This window comes from Apodemus sylvaticus, chromosome 17 (assembly GCF_947179515.1).
Source record: "Apodemus sylvaticus chromosome 17, mApoSyl1.1, whole genome shotgun sequence".
NCBI classification, from domain to species: domain Eukaryota; kingdom Metazoa; phylum Chordata; class Mammalia; order Rodentia; family Muridae; genus Apodemus; species Apodemus sylvaticus.
The window spans coordinates 69,049,154-69,068,553 of NC_067488.1; the positions used below are offsets into that span (position 1 = coordinate 69,049,154).

General features: G+C 55.5%; 2 protein-coding genes across 3 annotated transcripts in view; both read left to right on the plus strand.

Annotated features, from left to right (window-relative positions):
• Fignl2 (fidgetin like 2) overlaps nt 1-13,212 on the plus strand; it is a 28,920-nt gene extending 15,708 nt beyond the window's left edge. The window contains exons 1-2 of one of the 2 annotated variants that reach the window (XM_052161238.1): nt 6,293-6,581; nt 8,994-13,212. In XM_052161238.1, coding sequence (XP_052017198.1) covers nt 6,443-6,581; nt 8,994-10,945 — 2,091 coding nt within the window. In that variant the 5' untranslated portion in view covers nt 6,293-6,442 and the 3' untranslated portion in view covers nt 10,946-13,212. Of the gene's footprint in view, nt 1-6,292; nt 6,582-8,993 lie in introns of those variants that run through there. The other variant, XM_052161239.1, reaches the window with a different exon arrangement.
• A 2,849-nt stretch (nt 13,213-16,061) lies between these two features.
• On the plus strand, nt 16,062-17,129 carry Tmdd1 (transmembrane and death domain 1). Its single transcript, XM_052161248.1, has one exon. The coding sequence runs from the start codon at nt 16,062-16,064 to the stop codon at nt 17,127-17,129; it is 1,068 nt and encodes a 355-aa protein (XP_052017208.1).
• Nucleotides 17,130-19,400: the final 2,271 nt, after the last annotated feature.

Sequence of the window (19,400 nt, forward strand, 5' to 3'; positions counted from 1 at the left end):
GAAATGTAAATAAATTATATCGAATAAAAAAAAGTCAAAAAAAAAAGAAAAAATGCTCAACTTCATTAGTCATTAGGGAAATGCAAATCAAAACAACCCTGAGATTTCACACAAAAAAAAAAAAAAAAAAAAAAAGCTAAGGCTGCAGAACTCTGCCTAGGTAGCATCCGTACACAAGTGATGCTCAAATTGTTGAGACTGATTGTGAGATTGTGATCACCCAAATACCTGAATGGAGAGAGAAGTCAGAGCCAGGGTCTGTGAGCTGGCTAGGGGTGTGGAGCGCAGCTAGAGAGGCAGAGAAGAGGTAAGGGCCGAGAAAGCCTGCTTGTCTGGTGTTGGGTCACCACAGTCAGTGGGGTGAGATGTGCCGAGGCAGGTGAGGGGCCCCCTGAACAAGAGGTTATTCTAGGCTTCGCCCCTACATGGGAAAAATCATGGCATATTATGGGCTGCTGAGGACACAATGTTGAGTGGAGAGGGGGAGATTGGCCCTGCAGGAGAGCAGGTTGGGGAGTGGGGGGAGCTTGGGCTCAGGGCCCAAGAGGGAGACCACTCACAGCTCATCAGTTCATCCACCTCTGTTCTTGCTGCCAAGAAGACTTTATCCAGCCTCTTCAAGGAGGTGAGGGTTAGCGGCAGAGGGCTGGAAAGGATGCATGCGAGAAACTGGGCTCTCCATGGATCCCGATGGACTGACGGATTTAGTGAGCAGAGAGCACATGGCAGCTGTGAGATACTTCATGAGTCTAAAGCCTGTCTGTGGTTCTGAGCGAGCAGGGCTGATTTCTCTGGATCTCTTCTGGGAGCAATAGTGGCCTGCATTCTTGTGTTAGGCTGGCACCCCTCAGCAGAGAGACCCGTGTTCTCAGACACTTAACAGAAGCATTTGGATAGAGGCAAGTGGAGGATCAGTCGTCCAAAGAGGGGCTTTTGGGTCCGACCATCCCCACAGCAGACCTGTGCTTGATTCTCGTACCCTCTGCCTCATTCTCTCTGTAGCCCCGTGCTCTTTACTCTGGCCCTGAGCTGGAAGTGAAGATAGGGACAGCTGGGGAGGGCATCCCATCTCCCGCCCCCTCAGAGCACCGGGTCTCGGTGGGCACACGAACCTTGCAGTGGTGGGTGTGCATAGAACATGCTGGTACTGAGGGATGAGGTCCCCTCTCTGGGGCTGGCCACGCCTCCGTGACATTGTTCTGGGCCCTGAAAATATCTGCTTGTTTGTGGAATGGGAGTAGGCAGGAGACTGGCGCGGGCGCTGTTCTGTTCGCGGCTTGGCAAACGTGTTCCTTCCTTTCTCATCTTGGGCCAGGATCCTGGGTCAAGGCTCCGGTCTTTTTGCAGACCCATCTTGGGTGATGTGCACAGCCTCGGGTAGCCTTGGCTGTGTGTGAACTTCCAGAATAAATCTTTTGTGCCTCCCTCCCTTCCCCTCCCTTAGTTTGCTTTCAAACAAACAACAAACCCAAACAGGCAGGTCTCAGTGAGAACTTATACTACTCTGACAGAGGACCTACGCTTGGGTCCTAGCATATACATTGTGTGGCCTGTAATTCTAGTTCCAGGGGATATCACACCCTCTTTTGTCAACTGCTGGTACTTGCACGAATGTGCATATAGCCCTACAAAGACACAGATACCACACACACACACACACACACATACACTTTATTAAGGGGCTGGAGAGAAAGGTCAGAGTGTTACTCTTGCATACAGCCTGGGTCTGATCCCTAGCACCCACATGGCAGCTCACAACCTTTTGTAACTCTAGACCCAAGGGACCCAATGCCTTCTTCTAGCCTTTTAAACACCAGGCATGTAGTTGGTACACAGGCCTACATGTAGGCAAAACACCCATATACACTAAACCAAAGCAACAGTGAGTCCCACTGACACCAAAACTACCAACAGTTGTCAGAGCTTTAAGAATAGTAGTGATTTAAAATGAAAAAAGAAAAAAAAAAACCTTTGTTTTTGTTTGTTTCTTTGTGTAGTCCAGGCTGGTCTGGAACTCCCTCTTTAGACCAAACTGGCCTGCCTCTGCCTCCTGAGTACTGGGATTGAAGGTATGCACTGCCAACCGGCCTTGAAGCTTCACTTAAGTTGAATGTTTTGATTAGTATACTGTCTTTTTTTTTTTTTTTTTTTTTTGGTTTTGGGTTTTTTGGTTTTTCGTTTTCTCAAGACAGGGTTTCTCTGTATAGCCCTGGCTGCCCTGGAACTCACTCTGTAGACCAGGCTGGCCTCGAACTCAGAAATCCACCTGCCTCTGCCTCCCAGAGTGCTGGGATTACAGGCGTGCGCCACCACCGCCCGGCTTAGTATACTGTCTTAAGGCTTAAGTCAAGCCTGCTCCACACATCACCTCACAGGGTTGTTTGTGGAGAATGCTAGTTTTCAAATGCTCTGCTGACCACCGTCAGCAGCGTGTGCAACACAGCCCTTTCCCTGCTCCACCTCACACTGAAGCATTTTTGGCTGATACTGCCCCAGTCCTCCTCCCCCCTTTCTTCCTGGCCACACTCAGCGGATGAAGGCTGTGAACTTGGGCCACACTCTGACCCCATCCTGCCTGTCATTGATTGGGTGCTGCGTGAGGACTGATACCCTGAAAGCACACCAAAGTGTTGAAAAGGAGAAGACAGTGTATTTAGCAAATATGGGCCCCAGTCACTTTTCTGGTAACAACTTCTAATTCCTAGACATTTGTTGAGTCCCATACATACCAGGTCCTGCGCCAGGCTCCCAGTATTTCCCCCAAGCAGGAGGATCTCGCTGTGCTAGGGCCTGTTCTCTGGCCTGGAACTGGGGAAAGAGGTTACTGTGTGGTGATTGTAAGGACTAGGGTAAGTACCCAGTCCTCCAGGTCTCTTCTTTTTCAATAGCTGGGGGTTGGCATGTGGGGCAGGGTCCAGAGGAGTGAGGCCTGTTCAAGCTCTGCCAGGGACTGTGGAACGCCCCCCACCGCACCCCAAGGGTTGTAAGCTGTAGACAAAAGCCCATGACAAAAGCCCTGTGGGAGCCTCGATGAATAGATTAACGAGATCTCCATGCGGAGGCCCCACAATGGGATTCTCCACTCAGCCCTTTTGTCTCAGGCTAAGATAATGGAGCTGGAAGAGGCTTGCCCAGAAGGGGGCATCAGCCCTCCTCCACCACACCACGGTTGAGTGGTGTCCAGATGCCCCTTCTCTACCACGCACCTCCTGCCCCACCTGCCCCCGGCAGAGGGTAATGGCATCTTGAATCCTAGAGTTTCTGAGGGCTCGTGGGGATGCAGGGGGTGCTGACACGGTCGCTGTCCTTTGTTCCCACCCCACCCCACTGGACTGTGGGGCTTCGTTTTTTAAGAAGCCCTGTAGGGTTTTAGTGAAATGTTTGGCTCTTCCCGTGGAGCCAGAGGTCCTTGACGCAGAGTGTAAAGGTGAGGTGAGGGTTAGGTCTGCCTGGCAGCCACAGTAACCACATAGGTTGCTGGGATTAGAAGTAGAGTATCAAACCTCAAGCCCTGACAGAGATGTGTGGGGCACCTGAGGGAGCAAGACCTCAGGAAGGCTGTGTGGCACTGTGGCAGGTTGTGGATGCTGGCACACCGGGGACCACCCACAGAAGGTGGGACTGCTGTTTTGCAATCTGGGCCTTCCTTTCAAGGAGAAAGAGGGCTGTAGGAGAGACTTTTTCTTCTAATCAGTAATTCTGTAACTACTGATTGCTCTCTGTTGTGCTGTGGGCAAAGTCAGGCAGGGACTAACACACACACACACACACACACAGAGATAGACACACAGACACACACAGACACCCACACACACACACATAGAAAAACACAAACACAGACAGACACACAGACACACACATAGAAAAACACAGACACAGACATACAGACACACACATAGAAAAACACAGACACAGATAGACACACAGACCCACATGCAGACATGTACACACAGAGACTCACAAGGGTGAAGCACAGAGACACACACATAGAAAAGCACACAGACACACACAGATAGACACACAGACACACATAGAAAAACACATACCCAGAGACAGATAGACATACAGACACACAAACACACACAGACACATACATAGAAAAACACAGACACAGATTGATAGACACACATGCACACACACACACTCACACACACACATATAGACACAGACACACACAGAAAAACACAGACACAAAGACAGATAGACACACAAACACACATGCATACACACAAACACACACACATTTAAACACACAGACACATACAGAAAAACACAGACACAGAGACAGATAGACACAAATACACATGCACACACATAGAAAAACAGACAAACACACATAGAAACACACACACATGCACACACATAGACACACACATAGAAAACACACAGATACACAAAGACACACACATAGAAAGACACACATAGATACACATATACATACACACACATAGAAAGACACACAAAGATAGAAAGGCACACATAGATGCACATACACATGTATAGACACACAGAGAGACAGAGAAAGAGACACAGACATGTACAGACATACACAGAGAAAGACACCCACCAACAGACATAGAGACACACATAGGTACACACATACACACACACTGAAAGATGCAGACAGACTGATGGACACACTCACACACACACACACACCACCCCTGTGTGGCAAGAGGGTGCTTTCTCCAGAGTCCCAGCTACTAACCACTAGGGCAGACCACAAACACTAAACAAGGAGCTATTTGTTTTCCAGCCCTGGGCCACATGCTGTTGTGTGACAGCATATCCACAGGGAAAGGGACAGCCCTTTCAGGGCTGTTTTGGCCAGGAGGATACAATTTTCCCTATGAGGTTTTAAAAGCAAACCCACAGCACTGGGAGGCAGCTATGTCTACAGGAAAATATCGAAGGCGTTTCCCTAGGCCAGGGACAGGGGTGCTGGTACCCTAGTGCTTCGACTCTCTCCGGCTTGGAGACACATGACAGGGAGATGTAATAGTTCTGCCTCCTGTCTGTTGTGGACCAGCTTGTGATCTCTTCCTGCACCTCTGTCTCACACGGGTGAAGCACAGGCAGGGGTCTATGAAGTGGCATCAGGACCACCCTGTCCTGTCAGAGCAGGAAGGCTTCTAGCCCCTTGCTCCACCCCCAAGTTAAGGAACCTGTTCAGCACCAAGCCAAAAGGCACTACCTGGGATCTGTAGTTCGGACTGCTCTTCACACGTCATCGTGGATCCTCAGTCCCTCTGCCTGCTGGGTATTATGCCCTTTAGCCTGGAGACACAGGTTCTGTAAGGCGGGGTGGTCTGCTCAGCTTCCCTTGTAAGTGTCTGAATCTGGATCTGATTCGTGCTTCTCACCCAAAGCTCCTACCTCGCCCAAGTCCTCAGCCCTGGATCAGCTGACCTAGGGGTTATAGGATAGAGTATGAGTTGGGAGGGATTCAGGAGGGCTGGTGGCTGTGTGGAAGTGTTAAGGGCTGGGAGGGGGCAGGGGTTACAGAGCTCCACCCATACTGAAGGCCAGGCCTGTGTGACTTGGTGTGTGAGGACAGACCTCGGGCCACTCCTCAGTTTGTTGTATGCATTTGCAGGTGATCTTGCTGGATACTGGCGTTTCCAAGTGCACAGGGACCTAAGGCTGCATACTCTTGCTTCCTGGTGTGTCCCCAGGCTCCTTTTGCTACAGCTTTCAACTTGACCCCAGGTGCTGGAGCCTGGCCTCCCTCCCTTTTTTGTTTGGCCCTGTCCTTAGGCACTAAGATTCAGACCAGATCTTTGCCCTGTCCCTTGAAGGTCTTGAGGGGAATGTAACACCCCAGAACCCGGCTTAGCAGAAGTTGCTGGAAGAACAGCTCTTGCCTACCTGCTAGTCTAAAGGTCATGTAGCAGATCATGGTCACCACACGTAGACAGTGATCCTCAAAAGAAGGGGTTCAGAGCCAGGCTGGCAGTTAGTGGGGACCTAGGGTCAGGGGAAATCACTTTGGAGAAATGAAGAGAGTTCACTCAGAAGGGGAGAAGGAGCTGGTACACAGCAGTTAGGCTGGACTGACGGGGGTTGGGCCAGATCCTGAGCTTGCTCAAGATGGGACCTCCTGAGGGGGGCAGACCATCAGGCTTTGGTCCAGGTGTATACAGATGCAGATAAAAGTGAAAGCAGGAGCCATGGCTTCGTCTTTCTTTTTTCCTGGCTAAAGCAGAGAGAACATGACCTGAAGTGTCTGAGGAGACCAGCCGGTGAGTGAGTAGGATAGTGTAGTGTCAAGCACGGGGTCTCCTCTGAAGAGGGCCGATCCCTGCAAAGGAAATTGAGACTCTGGCTGGGAGAACAAGACAAAGTGGAGACAGCCCCTGGGATCCAGTCCGACGAGTGAGTGCTAGTGCCACCGAGTGGACGATTTCAGTGAAGACTGCTGAAGCCAAGGCCTGACAGAGAAATGACGCTGCCTGACAAGGGAGTGGAGGGGCGCGCCCAGGCCTGGGCTTTATTGTGCCCTTCTTCCCCTACAGGGTTTGTGTACTCAAGAGAGACATGGTCTTCAAGGTCACATGTCTTTGCTCTGAGCCAGAACACAGGTAACAGTAACTGGGGGCGGAGCCTGGGTTTGATGTAGTGACACACTTGCATTGATGTAACTGATGCTACTTCCTGTGACCCTGTCACTGGATGTCCCAGGAAACTGCTCCTTCGACACCAGGGGATGGCCCTCATCTTTGAAAAGAGCTGAGACTCTGAAAACACAACCCTCGTGTGTGTGTGTGTGTGTGTGTGTGTGTGTATGCTGGTGCCCTCCAGAACTTACCTTCCTTCTAGGTGCCAGTGCCTTTGCCAATGCCTTCTCTGTGGACCATCAGGTGTTTGGCTTCTAGGTGCCAGTGCCTTTGCCAATGCCTTCTCTGTGGACCATCAGGTGTTTGGCTACGTGGTTGATATAGATGAAAATGTGGAGGGTTTTCTTTCCAAGCCTGTCTTTTGCCACTAGCCATGGCACAATCCCATCCGTGGATATGACCATTGCCAGTGTGGCTGGGTGTGCAGAACCCGTGGAAACACTTCAAACCTGCACACAAGACTGTAGAAACCCCATCTCTCGGTCCTCTCTATAGGCTGCTCACTACAGTTATTTTTGTAGGTGTGCACTGTACAAGAGCCCGGCTAGCTCTGTAGGTTGTGATGTCTCCAGCAGGTGGCAGTAGAGTATCCTAAGGGAGCTGACTGTGGTTTGCTTTGCTAGGTGCAATTGAGGCTGGCGGTAAATCCCGGGGCTCGGGCTCCTGAGTGTAAGGAATGCAGGCAGACACGGCTGCATCTGACTAGCCCTGCTGATCTGGGTGTGCAGGTCCTGTTATCAGGGATGCACTGCCCCTGTAACCCTTCATGGTGCTGTAAAGACACCAGTCCTTTGGTGAGTCCTTACCAGGAGGGTCATGCTCTCAGGAGCCAGCCCCAGGGTCCGAGACCTGTACCTCTATTTTCTTACTTCACCAAGGATGTTGCTTTCTGGACTTCTCGGCTGACTGAATCATTTGAGATACCTTTTGACCTAACCCAGTGCCTAGTGGAACATAGGATTTGCTTGATACTATTTTGCCAAGAAGCCAGAGAAGCTTGGCAGTGTTTACCCAGCACACAGGAGACCAGGGTTCAGTCCCCAGTGCAGCAAAATATGCGCATACCAATAGCGTTTGGAAGCTTGGGCTCGAGAGGTAGTCACTGTCTTTGGAATTTTGCCCTTGGGTCTGGTCGGCTTCCTGGAGGCAAGTGCCTTATACTGCGCTATTTCTCGGGCCCTGGATCTCTTATTGGTTCAGGACTGGTGATAGAGGAGGGTCTAGGGACCAGCCTGGGGACATTTACCCTCTTCATGGTACAGAGACAAGGTGTATCTCAGATTGGCTCTAGGACACCATGAACAGTTTTGCCCCCTTGAGTTACTTTGTGTAGAGAAAGTTTGAGTGCTTTGTGAAGAGAGTCTGATTATATCTCCCCTTCATTTGGTGGCTGGGGAGCTCAAAACACATTAGGGTTTATCTTTAACCTCTCCGGTGAGGGAACCCCGGTTCCCGAGCATGAGGCGAAGCAGGTACTTTACCAGCCCTGTGATGCTCTTGACATGCTCCGCATGCCCCGTACTGTCTCACGCACCCCAGCACGCCACCCGTTCATCCCAAAGGATATTTGTGAGGTGATGACATTCATTTTGGATGGAGCAGGTAGTAGCAATACCTGCCCAGACACCACAGTTTTTACAGACAGCATTCAGATAGATTCTAGTTTCTTTAAGGCCAGTGGTTCTCAGCATTCCTAATGCTGCAACCCTAAATATAGTTGCTCATGTTGTGTCGATTCTCAACCATAAAATTATTTTTATTGCTTCTCCATAACTCTAATTTTGCTACTGTTACGAATCATAATGTAGATTTGGGGCGGGTGGGGGAGGCGGGAGGGGGATCGTGAGAACTACTGCTTTAGCCAAAGACTGGAAGAAATCAAACGGCAAGGAAATACGTGTTGCTGAGCTATAGTCACTGCGGTTTCTAGGGTCGATGGGCACGATCAGACTCCAGGGCTCATAGTGGCCTTTGGATCTCAGGGAAGGCCAAGGTGGACAGAGTAGGAATGTTAACCTGTTGGAGCAGCTCTGGAACAGGCCGCACTAAGCTTTACAAACGTTGACACCCTGCAGTGGCCGGACCGTAGTGAGCAGACAGCAAGTATCTGCCATGGGTGAGCCTCACACGGTTTGGCTCCGGCCCGCCCCTCTATCGGGTCCACGGAGGGGCATAGCTGGTATAGTCAGGATAGCTTGCCGGGAGTGAAGGTTGGCCATGGCATTTCTGTGTTCCTCTTGGTGTGAAGCAAACTTTTTAAAAACTAATTCTAGGTCCAAAGGGTGGGAGGGCAGCCTGTCATCGGCTAATCAGCCTGTCAGTGGGTCCCTAGAGCCACTGCAGGAGCTGACCAGCCGCTGCTCTTCTTGCCTGCAGTTCTGTTGAAGATGCACTGGACACCGGAACACGCCCAGCCCCTCAACCAGTGGCCAGAGCAGCACCTGGACGTCTCCTCCACCACGCCGTCGCCTGCGCACAAGTTAGAGCTGCCTCCAGGGGGTCGCCAGCGCTGCCACTACGCTTGGGCACACGACGACATTTCCGCCCTCACAGCCTCCAACCTCCTCAAGCGCTACGCCGAGAAGTACTCCGGAGTCCTGGACTCGCCCTATGAGCGCCCGGGCCTGGGCAGCTACGGTGACGCCGCTTTTCTCAATGGTGCCAAAGGAGACCCGGAGCCCTGGCCCGGGCCGGAGCCACCTTACCCTCTAGCCTCGCTCCACGAAGGCCTCCCGGGAGCCAAGGCGGCCGGTGCGGGTGGCTCCGCGGGCCTCGGGGGCTCACCGGCGGTAGCCGGGAACCTGACCGAGCCGCTCTACACGGGCAACGCGTGCGGGGGCCCGGCGGCGGCCACGGAGTACGCGGCGGGCTACGGAGGCGGGTACCTGGCATCCGGCTACTGCGCGCAGACGAGCGCCGCGCTCGCCCCGCCGCCCCCGGCCGCGCTCCTGCAGCCAGCGCCGCCGCCCGGCTACGGGCCCTCGGCGCCGCTCTACAACTACTCCGCGGCCGGCTACGCGGCGCAGCCCGGCTACGGGGCGCTCCCGCCGCCCGCCGCGCCGCCCGCGCCCTACTTGCCCTCTGGGCTGGCGGCACCCACGCCCCTGCCCGCGCCCGCGCCGCCCCGGCCCGCGCCCTACGGCTTCCCCGCGGCCGCCGAGGGCGTGTCGCTCAAGCGCAAGGCGGTGGACGAGGGCGCCGAGGCCCGCTACCGTAAGTACACGTACGAGCCGGCCAAGGCCCCCGCGGCCGACGGCGCCGCCTACCCCGCCGCGGAAGACGCCGAGTGTCGGGGCAACGGGTTCCGCGCGAAGCCACCCGGGCCGACGGAGGATGGGACAGGCAAGTACGGCGGCGGCGCCCCTCTCAAGGTCCTGGGCTCCCCCGCCTACGCCCCGCAGCTCGAGCCCTTTGACAAGTTCCCGGAGCGGGTCTCCGCCGCCCACGGAGGCTTTGCAGAGCCGTCGGGGGAGCCCGCCAAGGCCGTGGACCCGGGGGCGCTGGAGCTGTTGAGCAGCAAGATGGTGGACTGCGGGCCCCCGGTGCAGTGGGCGGACGTGGCCGGCCAGGGAGCGCTCAAGGCGGCGCTGGAGGAGGAGCTGCTGTGGCCTTTGCTGAGGCCGCCCGCCTGTCCCGGCAGCGCGCGCCCGCCGCGGACCGTGCTGCTCTTCGGGCCCCGCGGCTGCGGCAAGGCGCTGCTGGGGCGCTGCCTCGCCACCCGCCTGGGTGCCACGCTGCTGCGCCTGCGCGGAGCCGGCCTGGCGGCCTCGGGCGCCGTCGAGGGCGCGCGCCTCCTGCAGGCGGCCTTTGGGGCTGCGCGCTGCCGCCCGCCGGCCGTGCTGCTCATCAGCGAGCTGGACGCGCTGCTGCCGGCGCGGGACGACGGCGCGTCCCTGCGGGCGCCTCTGCTCGCCTGCCTGGACGGCAGCTGCGGCGCGCGCGCCGACGGCGTGCTGGTGGTGGGGACCACCTCGCGGCCGGCCGCCCTGGACGAGGCCACCCGCCGGCGGTTCGCGCTGCGCTTCTACGTGGCGCTGCCCGACGGCGCGGCGCGCGGGCAGATCCTGCAGAGGGCGCTGGCTCAGCAGGGCTGTGCGCTGAGCGAGAGGGAGCTGGCCGCCCTGGTGCAGGGCACCCAGGGCTTCTCTGGGGGTGAGCTGGGGCAGTTGTGCCAGCAGGCAGCGGCCGAGGCGGGCCTCTCCGGACTGCAGAGGCCCCTCTCCTACAAAGACGTGGAGGCCGCTCTATCCAAGGTGGGCCCTCGGGTTCCCCCCAAGGAGCTGGACTCGTTAGTTGAGTGGGACAAAATGTATGGCTCCGGACACTGAGAGTGGCAGGGAGGCCAACTCTGCCTGGGGGTTGGGGGATGTCTTTGGCCAAAGGAGTGATGAATGTGGGGTGGGAGAGGGAGGGCTCTCCCGGTGGATTTTTTTTTTTTTAAATGGGAAGGAAAATGCTTCTGCCAGGCAGATCAATGCCATATGCACCGGTGTACTCAGGTTTTCCCTATTTATTGTGGATGGGAAGTTCGCCATCTCCGCTCGGCAGACCGGGCACACGCGACATGAGTTGGCACCAGGGCCTAAGGGACTTCTGCTCTCTCTCCTCTACCTTTGTCTCTTGTCCTCTGAGCGACATCCTCCTTTCCCATTCTTTCTCAGTATCGGCTTAGTTTTTCTCCTCAGGGTTTGTCACAGATCCCTCCCCATACCGTCCCTGTTCCTTTTCAGCTCCTCCTTCGTCCCCATCTATCACCTTGCGTGCTCCCGTCTCTGTGATCGCCTTGTCTCCCGGCCCCTGTGTTTTAACCCACCCTCTCTCATTGTTCTGATCCACACCGCAGCGACTCTTGGCGGAAGTTCTTTTGGCCCAGAGGCTGAGAAGGGGGGGGGGAGCAGGGAGCCCCAAGATCCCTCTGTATCTTACCCACCTGAAATCTTGGGGTCCTAGGGGTGGGACAAGGGTAACAACCACCCCAAAGAAGGCTTTTGTTTTGCTTTTTGGTTTGTTCATTTTTGAGGGGAAGTCCCAGAAATGTAGGTTGCTTAATATTTTAGGCCTCTTATTTTTGTAAGATGTGTAGGATTTTTGCTGTTTTTCGTTTTATTTTGACAACTCAGGAAGAAACTGACCTCAGAAAGAATGTTAGAGTTTGGCTGCTCTCCTGTTACCCCCAACCAGGTCCCTGGGGAGCAGATTCTCCCAGACCAGAGAGACTTGGGGCTAATGAGGAAGACCAGACATGAGCCCCAAACTGCTGCTCCTGGGATAGAAGCAGAATGTATCTAAGGGCTTCCTCCTCAGGCCCAGCTTGCAAGCAAGAGGATGGGGCAGAGGCTCCAGCGGGCCCGGCTTGCTGCCTTCTTGCCAGTCCCCCGCCGTAGGCCCCAGTCATTGGCTTCCGGTGGTCTGGGAACCTTACAGAGGACTGGGGTATTCCTGTCCAGTTCCTGCCTAAGAGGTGACCTGGGCAGAAGGTTCTCAGGCCATCTGACTGGAAGCAGGTTCTGTCAGAGGTGCTCAATAACAGGCTACAGAGGATTTCCTCAGGCATGAGCGTGGTCTAGCCACAAGTCTGGCTGCGTATAATATTGACTACTAGGAGCCAGGCCACCTGTGACAAGGCAGAGCACTGCCCTGGAAAGGGCTCTGTGTCCCTGTGTGTGGGTGTCTGCTTGTCCCCAGGAAGCACTGGGTCACCATGGAGACCTGGAGGGCCTGGAGGGAACCGGGTGTTTTCCTGTGACGCTAGTCCAGACTTCTCTGCACACCACATGCCTCCTGCTCCTTCTCTTGATAAGGCTTCAGCTCTTTGGCCCCTCAGGCCATTTCACACTCTTTGGTGCAAAGAAGGGACATCCCCCATCTTTGCCCCACCTTAGCCCCCCTGCTTGCCCCTGCAGCTCCTAGATCCCCTCACATTCTGGATGCTGAGGGCGCCATGGGAGACGCGGCGGGTGCTGAGGGCAGGTGTGAGCTGAGGAGCATGAACAGGAGCGCTGGCGCGTTGCTTCAGCCTTGTTCTCTCCAAGCTGCTCCCTGGAGCCGGCCAACCAAGTACAGCAAGTGGCTGATGTCGCTGCAGATGGCCCTGGGTGGGGCATAGAGTAAGGGAGTTCTCTCAGGTCGGGGTGGGGGTGGGGTAACCGCTGTCCCTTCAAGCAGCAGTACCACTGGGGGCTGGGTAGGAGTTCATGGACCCACCGCTAGGGTTCCCACACTTCCTTTGCTGGGCTCCTTCTGTTCCCAGGTTTGGAAGCTTTGCACAAGAAGACAGCCCCTGGCTGCAGCGCCTACCTCATGAGCATGGGGCAGGATGGCAGGGCGAGTCTAGCCCTAGCAATGTTGGGGGCATACCAAAGAATCCAGGGATGGGGCATAGGGGAGGGCACACTGGCCCTCCACTCCCTCTGCTAACATTGGGTTGGGATCCTCTCTCAGTTGTAACCCATTTCTACCTCATTTTGCTGTGTGTTGTACACGGTCATATTTATCTCCTGTCTGATGATGCTCTGCAGTTGTGGCCTGTCTACCTCAGAAGACACTGTATTTTAAAAGAAAATATTACACAGTATTAAAGTTATGATGTGTGGTATCCAGAGAATTTCTTCTTCTTCTTCTTCTTCTTCTTTTTTTTTTTTTTTTTTTTTTTTTTGCCTTTTTTCGAGACAGGGTTTCTCTGTGTAGCCCTGGCTGTCCTGGAACTCACTCTGTAGACCAGGCTGGCCTCCAACTCAGAAATCCACCTGCCTCTGCCTCCTAAGTGCTGGGATTAAAGGCGTGCGCCACCGTTGCCCAGAGTTTCCAGAGGATTTCTTGCGGGGAGTGGGATATGGGGAGTACTGGCTACTTCAGTCCGTCAGTGTCCTAGCTGTGGCTCTGTCTACTTCTGCTCCTCCAGCAGAAAGTTGTGGGACCTGAAGAGGAAGAGGAGCCCCAAGAGCAGGGCGGTGCCCTGGGTGAGCACGGTGAGGGTCATACTTGTCTTTCACAGGGTGGAGGGCAAGGTTTGGAGATGTCTGAGGCCCAGTGCTACAGACATGAGATCCTCTGCCCATTTCCTCCCTGCCTTTAAGTCCCACTTATCATTCACAGCTCATGGGAAGCTGGGAGGTGGAAAATTAGGTGCACCGTTTAAAAGTTCCATGGAGAGGCTGGGACCCACTACCATGTGGACCGTTAGAATGTAGCAGTGCGCTGGGCTCCCTCTTAGGGCTCACTGCAGGCTCACAGGAGGCAAAGCCAGAACCAGCCTCCTCTGGAGGGAGAGACAAATGTATTTCCAGGATTCAAAGAGCGATACCTTTTGGTCTTTGGAGGTCCAGATAAGCCCTCCCACAGTTTGCCATGTGCCTAGTGTTTGAAGACATCTTGGGAATGCCGAATCAAAGCACCACCTAAATTGCCAAGGATACCCCTGAGAATTGACAGTGGGGAGGTCTCCCAAATGGATCATAGGTAACTATAAAAACGAGGTAGGGGTGCTGGGGGGAGGGTCCTAGGAGTCTTCTCACAGCTGGCACAGCTGTTTGATGGTGACACAGTCACCGGGAACTTGGTGAGTAGACTCTAGAATTTCTGCACTCATTGGAGGACACACTGAAGAACACATGGCTTCTCGTAAGAATGCCCAGGCTGGAGAGATGGCTCAGCGGTTAAGAGCACCAACTGTTCTGAAGGTCCTGAGTTCAAAGCCCAGCAACCACATGGTGGCTTACTATCATCCATAACAAGATCTGATGCCCTCTTCTGGAGTGTCTGAAGACAGCTCAGTGTACTCACATATAATAAATAAATCTTAAAAAAACAAAAAACTCTGGGCAGTGGTGGTGCACGCCTGTAATCCCACTCACCCAGCACCCTTGTAAAACTATGTTGGTGTGGCAGCTCTCATGCAGTTGTAGCCCTTTGGAAGGCAGAAATCGGTGCTCCCTTAGGGTAAAATGGCTAGCTGGACTAGTCCTATTGGTGACTCTGGGTTCCACTGAGAGAGTCTGACGCTTAGTAGGGAGATGGCCTGCACACACCTGGGCTCCACACCACACAGAGTGGGGCAGGGGCAGGGAGTAGTTACAAATGGCAGGTAGGGCGGGCAGGTAGGGCCGGCAGTGGTGGTGCACACCTTTAATCCAGCATTTGGGAGGCAGAGACAGGCAGATTTCTGAGGTCAAGGCCAGCCTCATCTACAGAGTGAGTTCCAGGACTGGACAGCCAGGGCTACACAGAAACAAAAACAAACCCAACAACAACAAATGGCGGATGGTGGGTAAGAACCTTCCCAGGTCGGAGGGCTAGAGGCCAGCAAAACGTGGAGGCTGGAGAGGGTGTTCTTGGCACTGTTCATATTTGTCACAAGAGCATAAAATGGAGGCAGGAGTATGGATATCTGAGGTTGGAGGAGTCAGGTGAGACTGTAAGATACCCTTAAGGGCCGTCACGTCGTCACAGTGAAGCCTCATCTTACAGGTGTGTAGGTGGCTGTGGACAGGGGACTGGTTCACAAAAATGCACACACGGAGTCAACAGGCCTTTCCTGAACACTTAGGCACTGGTCACTGTTCCGGCAAAGTGGAGCCGTCCTCGGGGCAGGGCAGTAAAAAGATCTAAGAGCAGTGCTGGGTGTGGAAGGTGCTGGGGATATGTGTGTGATGACTGTGCTTGTGTGTGGCTCCCAGAAGGGATGAGAGAGCAGGGTTCACCATGGAGGCCAAACGGCTGGACTGTGAGGGAATCCACACGCGCCCCTTGTCCCCTCTGAAGGCTGCGCGGCTGCGGTCCGCCGCCGCTGCCATTCCATCGAGTTCTGCTCCCTGAGAGAGGGTGCGGGTGGCTCGGGCGTCGCCGGCTGGCCCTCAGATAACCGCGCCAGCTCCTTGTTCAGGTCGGGCCCGGGCACCTCAAGAAGTCATCGAAAGTGGTCGCACTCCTGGGGGGTCAGTAGCGTGGGCCCCGTGTGTGGATGGGGGAACTGGGAATTTGCTCAGATCTGAGATGAGGGCTTAGACTAGCAGCCGTGAGAACATGCTAACAACCAGGCTGCTGAGACCGTGACTGGATATGGAAGCTGATAGTGAGCAGAGGGTCCAGGGCTTCTGTTAGAGGTTGAAGGGTGTAGAGGTTGGGGTATCCGTAGGGTTAGCGTAGGCACTTCAATATAAGGCCCAGACTCCTACCCAGTTCCACAGCCATTGCTGTGTAGGTTGGGTCATCAGTTCCCGCCCTCCATGAGGTGGGGTGGGGGTGGGGAACAGGGGGAAGGAGGGCTGCTGGGAACCTCTTTCCTCTGGCCCTGAGCGGTCAGTTGTGTGCCCCGCCCCCACCCCGTGGCTGAGTTCTTTCTGCCCAGAGCGTTCAGCTTTCCACGAAAGTTCCTCGACTCTGCGCCACAATCCCCAGCCTTGCAACTGAGCCTCGGCATTCGGAGCCCCTCCCTCAGGCCGAGCCATGGCGTGGGCGCTGATCCTGGCCCTCTGCAACGCGGTACTGGCCCCCACGATCGCGCTGGACGCCATGGGCCCTCACGCAGCAGTCCGCCTGTCTGAACTGCTGACCCCCGAGGAGTGCGACCACTTTCGATCACTCCTCGAGGTGCCCGAGCCCGACCTGGAAAAGGAGCTGGCGCGGTTATCTGAGGACAAGCTGGCGACTCCCGAGCCACCCGCACCCTCGCTTGGGGCTCAGGACTTGGTGAGACAACGGCTACGGGCCGCCGCGGAGCTGGCCCGGCTATCTGCGGACCCGCTGGCGACTCCCGAGCCACCCGCATCCTCGCCCAGGGCGCAGGACTCGGTGGGACGAAGACGGCGGGCCGCAGCCCCGCAGCCTTCGGAAAGGACGCAGGGTGCGTCCGAGTCTAGGGAAGTTTCCGACGGCTGCCGCGAGGCGCTGGCAACCTGGTTGGCTGCCCAGGCCCCGGCCCTGTCGTGGGACCGCGTGGCTCGAGCCCTACGACGCAGTGGCCGTCCCGATGTGGCGCGGGAGCTGGCCAAGAACCTCCATCAGCAGGCGACGTTGCAGCTACGGAGGTCAGGTGCGAGTTACCTGCAGCCCCACCTAGCTCCAGCCCCGGGCTCTGGCCCCGCCCCCACCTCTGGCCCCGCCCTCCATCCGGGCCCGGACCCCGCCACCGGCCCCGCCACGGTCCCTGCCCCGGCTCCGCGCGCCCGCCGCGCCGTCGCCCTCGCGTCCGTCTGGGACCAGCTGGAGCTGATCGTGGAGCGCCTGCCGCAGCCCCCGTACACGCGCAGTCCCTCAGCCTGGGCCGGGCCGCTGGCGCTCGGCCTCCTCGCCGGCTTCCTGGGAGCGTTGTGCACCGGGGCGCTGATCACCGTGCTCACGCTGTGGATCACTGGTGACAACCGCGACGGCGACCCGGCGTGGCCTCGTGCCCGCCGCCCGGCCGCCGCCTCCCGGCTCAGGCTAGCTCGGAAACCCTGCACCTGGGAAACGGAGCCGCTCCTGCCTCCGTCCTGGACGCCGCAGCCACCCTCGCCCCTCTGCCAGTCACTGTGAAACGCTCGATGGCGGCGCACCGCTATAAAGTTTCCTAAAGCGGCCAAGGGCGCAGTCTGTGGCTGTTTGGACGGAAGTGGAGACCCGGGAGCCGGCCGGGGTCCCCAGCGTTGCCCTGCGCCCGCGTGCCCCGCTTCAGGATACTCTCATCTGTCCGCTGAGTGCCAGGAAACTGCTCGCTACTTCTTAGAGACGCAGTCGGCCTCTTGAACCCGAGCTGTGTGACTTGCAAGACCACGCCCCGGGGAACCGTGTGTGTGTGTGTGTGTGTGTGTGTGTGTGTGTGTGTGTGTGTGTGTGTATGTGTGTGTCCACGTGTGTGCGCGGGTGCGCGCTTGTGCAGTCCAGACGTGGAGCCCAGACACAGTGTCAGTCATTCAAGCAAGGCTTACTAGCCACTTTCCCGCCCACCTCTGAGGGATGAGTCAGCCCCACCCGGAAACCAAGCCCTGGAGAGCCTGTTGCCAGGGAATCCTAGAGTTAGGGGTCTGGGGCGACAAGACAGAATGACAGGCCATTCCAAGAGGAGAGTTGGAAACAAGATTGACGTAACCCTTTATTGCAAATTCTAAAGTAAAAAGATGTACAGTACAAAGTAAAATTGAAAATCCAGACTATAAACTTCCAATCCACTTATACATTCTCATTTCTCAAGCATTTCTGCCATTTCCGCTTAAACAGAACAGGGAACGAGTGAGGGGTAAGGAAGGAAATACAGCAAGGGGAAAGATCAGAAGAATCACAAACCCCAGAAGCAAGTGCAAGGAAAGACATTTCTCGACCTGCTGTCCTGGTGATGAGAAGCGGGGGGTGGAGCAGTGCAGTTTAAAATGGCTCTCAGAATAGCAGCGTTTATGGTACTAGTTCCTCAAGTCCAAAAGAATACTTTGCCCTTCCCTGGCGCCTTTGTCTCTGCATCTCAGAACGCTTTACAAAACATCTAGTTAAAGCCTCACAACACCCCTGTGAGGTAGGTCAGTATTATTACCCCCATTTTACAGATGGGGAAACTGAGGCACAGAGAGGTTAAGTGACTTGCCCAAGGCCACACAGCGAGCCAGTGGTCAAGCCAGGGATGGAACACAGTTCTGTCCCTCTTCTGGAACCACTGGAGCACGCTCCCCTTTACCTATGCACACTCTTCACACACACACACACACACACACACACACACACACACACGTGCACACCTGCCCACTTCACCCCACTTAGCCTCTATGTAGAGCAAACAGCAGTGGGGGCGGGGGCAGGGTGCTTCAGGAGTGTTTAATGGAGGAAATCTTGGCAGTCTCTAGAAGAGGCAAGCAGCACAGGCCGGGGTGCAAGTCTTGACCTCTGAACCCAGACTTCCTCTTCTCCTGACCCCCTGGCTGACTAATTCTTTAGGGGGCGGGGGAGTACCTGAAAATGAACGAAGCTTTTTGCAAAACTTTGGGCAACATCTGAGAAAAGAAAGAGGCATCGCTCCAGAAGACGCCCATGACTCAGGTCACCAGGTCCTGACCCACGGCGATCTCACCTCCACAGAAGGCCTGGAGGTGAGGGACAAGGACAGGGACTGACCTACCAGCCGACTCTCTACAGTTCAGCTACTAGAGTGGACTCGAGTGGGCACTTCAAGATCCTCCTGAGTGTTCCTAGACCAGGAGACATGGCCTGGAGAGGGGTGTCCCCAAGGGTGTCCCCTCTCCTGCACAAATGCGAAGGGGACAGCCCCAGTCTGCCAGTGTGATAATGGGAGTGGGTGGAAGGCAGGCCCAGCACAGTTAGTGGAGGGGAGCTGCCGGCCTGCGTGCTCGCACGCCGTGGGGGTGGGGGTGTTGTTTCTTAAATCATATCCATGAAGAAGGCAGAAGTAAGGCCAGACCAGCTGGGTTGAAGTCCATCTCTGGGGGCTCTGCTGGGTAGGACCGGAGAGGGAGGGGCACAGCCTGGGGGTGGTGCCACATGCAATCGGCGAGCAGGGACCTGGGGGGTCAGGACCTGGCTTTTCTCTGCAGTACCTACTTAGAATTGTACTGGTTCCCCTTCTCCTTCCCAAAAGCTCCAGGGTCCCAGTTCCCAGACCCCTTCCAGAACTCAAGAACTGGAAAGTCAAATACAGACACACAGCAAAGAAAGGCTTCCCCTTGTTGTGGTAAAAAGGGCCGATTTTATTCTGTTTCCTCTTGGCTAATAGTGATTCACTTTTCTCATGGTCATGTGTCGTTTAGGGCAGCGTCGGCCTCCATGCGCTCACTAACACACTGTTGGTCTTTTACAGTTTACATT